This window comes from Gossypium arboreum, chromosome 3 (assembly GCF_025698485.1).
Source record: "Gossypium arboreum isolate Shixiya-1 chromosome 3, ASM2569848v2, whole genome shotgun sequence".
Lineage (NCBI taxonomy): Eukaryota > Viridiplantae > Streptophyta > Magnoliopsida > Malvales > Malvaceae > Gossypium > Gossypium arboreum.
In genome coordinates this window covers 65,063,125-65,065,008 of record NC_069072.1, presented here as the reverse complement: position 1 = coordinate 65,065,008, position 1,884 = coordinate 65,063,125, and the positions used below count along the sequence as shown (strand labels likewise).

The 1,884-nt window shown below is 40.0% G+C and overlaps 1 protein-coding gene across 1 annotated transcript; it reads left to right on the top strand.

Annotated features, from left to right (window-relative positions):
• Positions 1-525: 525 nt before the first annotated feature.
• On the top strand, positions 526-1,661 carry LOC108484896 (uncharacterized). Its single transcript, XM_017788781.1, has 2 exons — positions 526-1,190; positions 1,325-1,661. Exons 1-2 carry the CDS (start codon positions 526-528, stop codon positions 1,659-1,661), a joined length of 1,002 nt encoding a protein of 333 aa, XP_017644270.1.
• The last annotated feature ends 223 nt before the right edge of the window (positions 1,662-1,884 follow it).

Sequence of the window (1,884 nt, the reverse complement as noted above, 5' to 3'; positions counted from 1 at the left end):
TCTTTTTTTATGGTGAAATTATAGAAGATGATATTGGTTGTGTATTTCAAGGTCGGCAAAGAGTAGGTTTGCGATTCAAAAAAAATGTGAAGCTAGCAGAAATGAAAAGAAAGATCAGTGCGAAAATAGCTATCCGTTGTGGAAAGGAGATGTCCAAATTATTTTACAAGTTTCGAGTCTCTACAAATCCGTTCAAATTTTGTGAGATGCAACTGTTAGATGATGATGACTTGGGCACTATGATGGAAATATGGTGGTCGATTGGGAGTGAAAACCCTTAACCAGTTGAATTATTTACCGAGTTAGCAGACTTAAAGCCTATTGAAAATGTTAGTCCAATAAGTCAATATTGCGAATTTGACTTTGATCTTAATGTTGGATGACAGACCAATTAGAATGTGAAGGGACATCGCAGATACCCAAAAATCCTAATTATGGTGGGAGTTCGTATAACAACCCTACTTTCGGTCCCTGTCTACAAATACATCCGAGGTGATAATAAGCATAGAGGCAAATGTTAGAGAAATGACCAATAATGGTGAAGATTCTAATCAAGACGTTGAAGATTTTAGTGACTCCGATGTTGATGAGGTTCCAGACGATATCGATGATGAAGGCCCAGAGAAGGTTGAAGATGTTCACGGCCTTTTATTCAATAACCCGAGTCGTGATATTATTTTACGAAATAAACTTGAGGGCGACATGTTAAACGTAGATCCAGATGCAGGGTATGCATCCGAGTTTCTTGTCTACGCCGATATAGTACGTGCTCATAGATTGGCGGTAAATTCACAGTTCGAGGAGTTGTTCGTTGGGCAACAGTTCGAGTACAAGGCGAACTGTGTGTTTGCCATCAAACTATACAACATGAAGTTGTCGATTGATTACAAGGTTGTCAAATCTACACCAACATTATATGTTAGGGAATGTTGGAGAGGCGGCGATAGGTGTGGTTGGCGAGTTCGAGCTGCATTTATACAGACTACTCAACAGTGGCAAATACGAAAATTAGAAGGGCATCATACATGTACTGTCGCACGTATGTCTCAAGACCACCAGAAATTGGATGCCAAAAGTATTTGCAACTACATCATGCTACTAGTGAAAGATAGCCTAATCATTCTTGTGTCAACATTGATTGCAGACATACAAGCTCGATTTCAGTACAGAGTGTCATACAGGAAAGCGTGGTGAGCGAAACAAATTGCTATGCAATAATTGTACGGCGACTGAGATGAGTCATACAATGAACTTTAAGGTTGGATTTCAACAATGGTGGAATACATCCCAAAAACTTGTTTTGGACTTTCGATCCATGTGTTAGGGCCTTCCCCCACTGCAAACCCCTAGTGCAAGTTGATGGAACATGGCTTTATGGAAAATACACGCAGATACTTCTGATTGCAGTTGCACAAGACGGTAACGGAAATGTACTACCAATCGCTTTTGCCATCATGGAGTCCGAGAACTCCGAATCGTGGACGTATTTCATTCAAAACTTGTGGAGACATGCTGTTAGGCAAGACAACATTTGCATTATCTCCGATAGATCGAAGGGTCTTGTTGCTGCGATTCGACAATCAGAGGTTCCGTGGAGGTCTGTCTATTGTATTCGTCACATCACTATCAACTTCCATAATGAGTACAAGAACAAAGACTAGCGCAAACGAATTATGAAGATGGGTAAAAATATCATATTTAAATTCGTATTTGTAATTATTTCGAGCCCATTTCCTAATTCGAATGGTAATATATTTTATCAGAATACATACGTAAGATACGAGCTAAAAACACACCGTTTCGATATAAGTTGGTGAGGTTAGAGATTGATATGGCGGGGTCCAATCCTTCTCTCAGACAGTGGTGGGGTAGTATGGAGCCGTG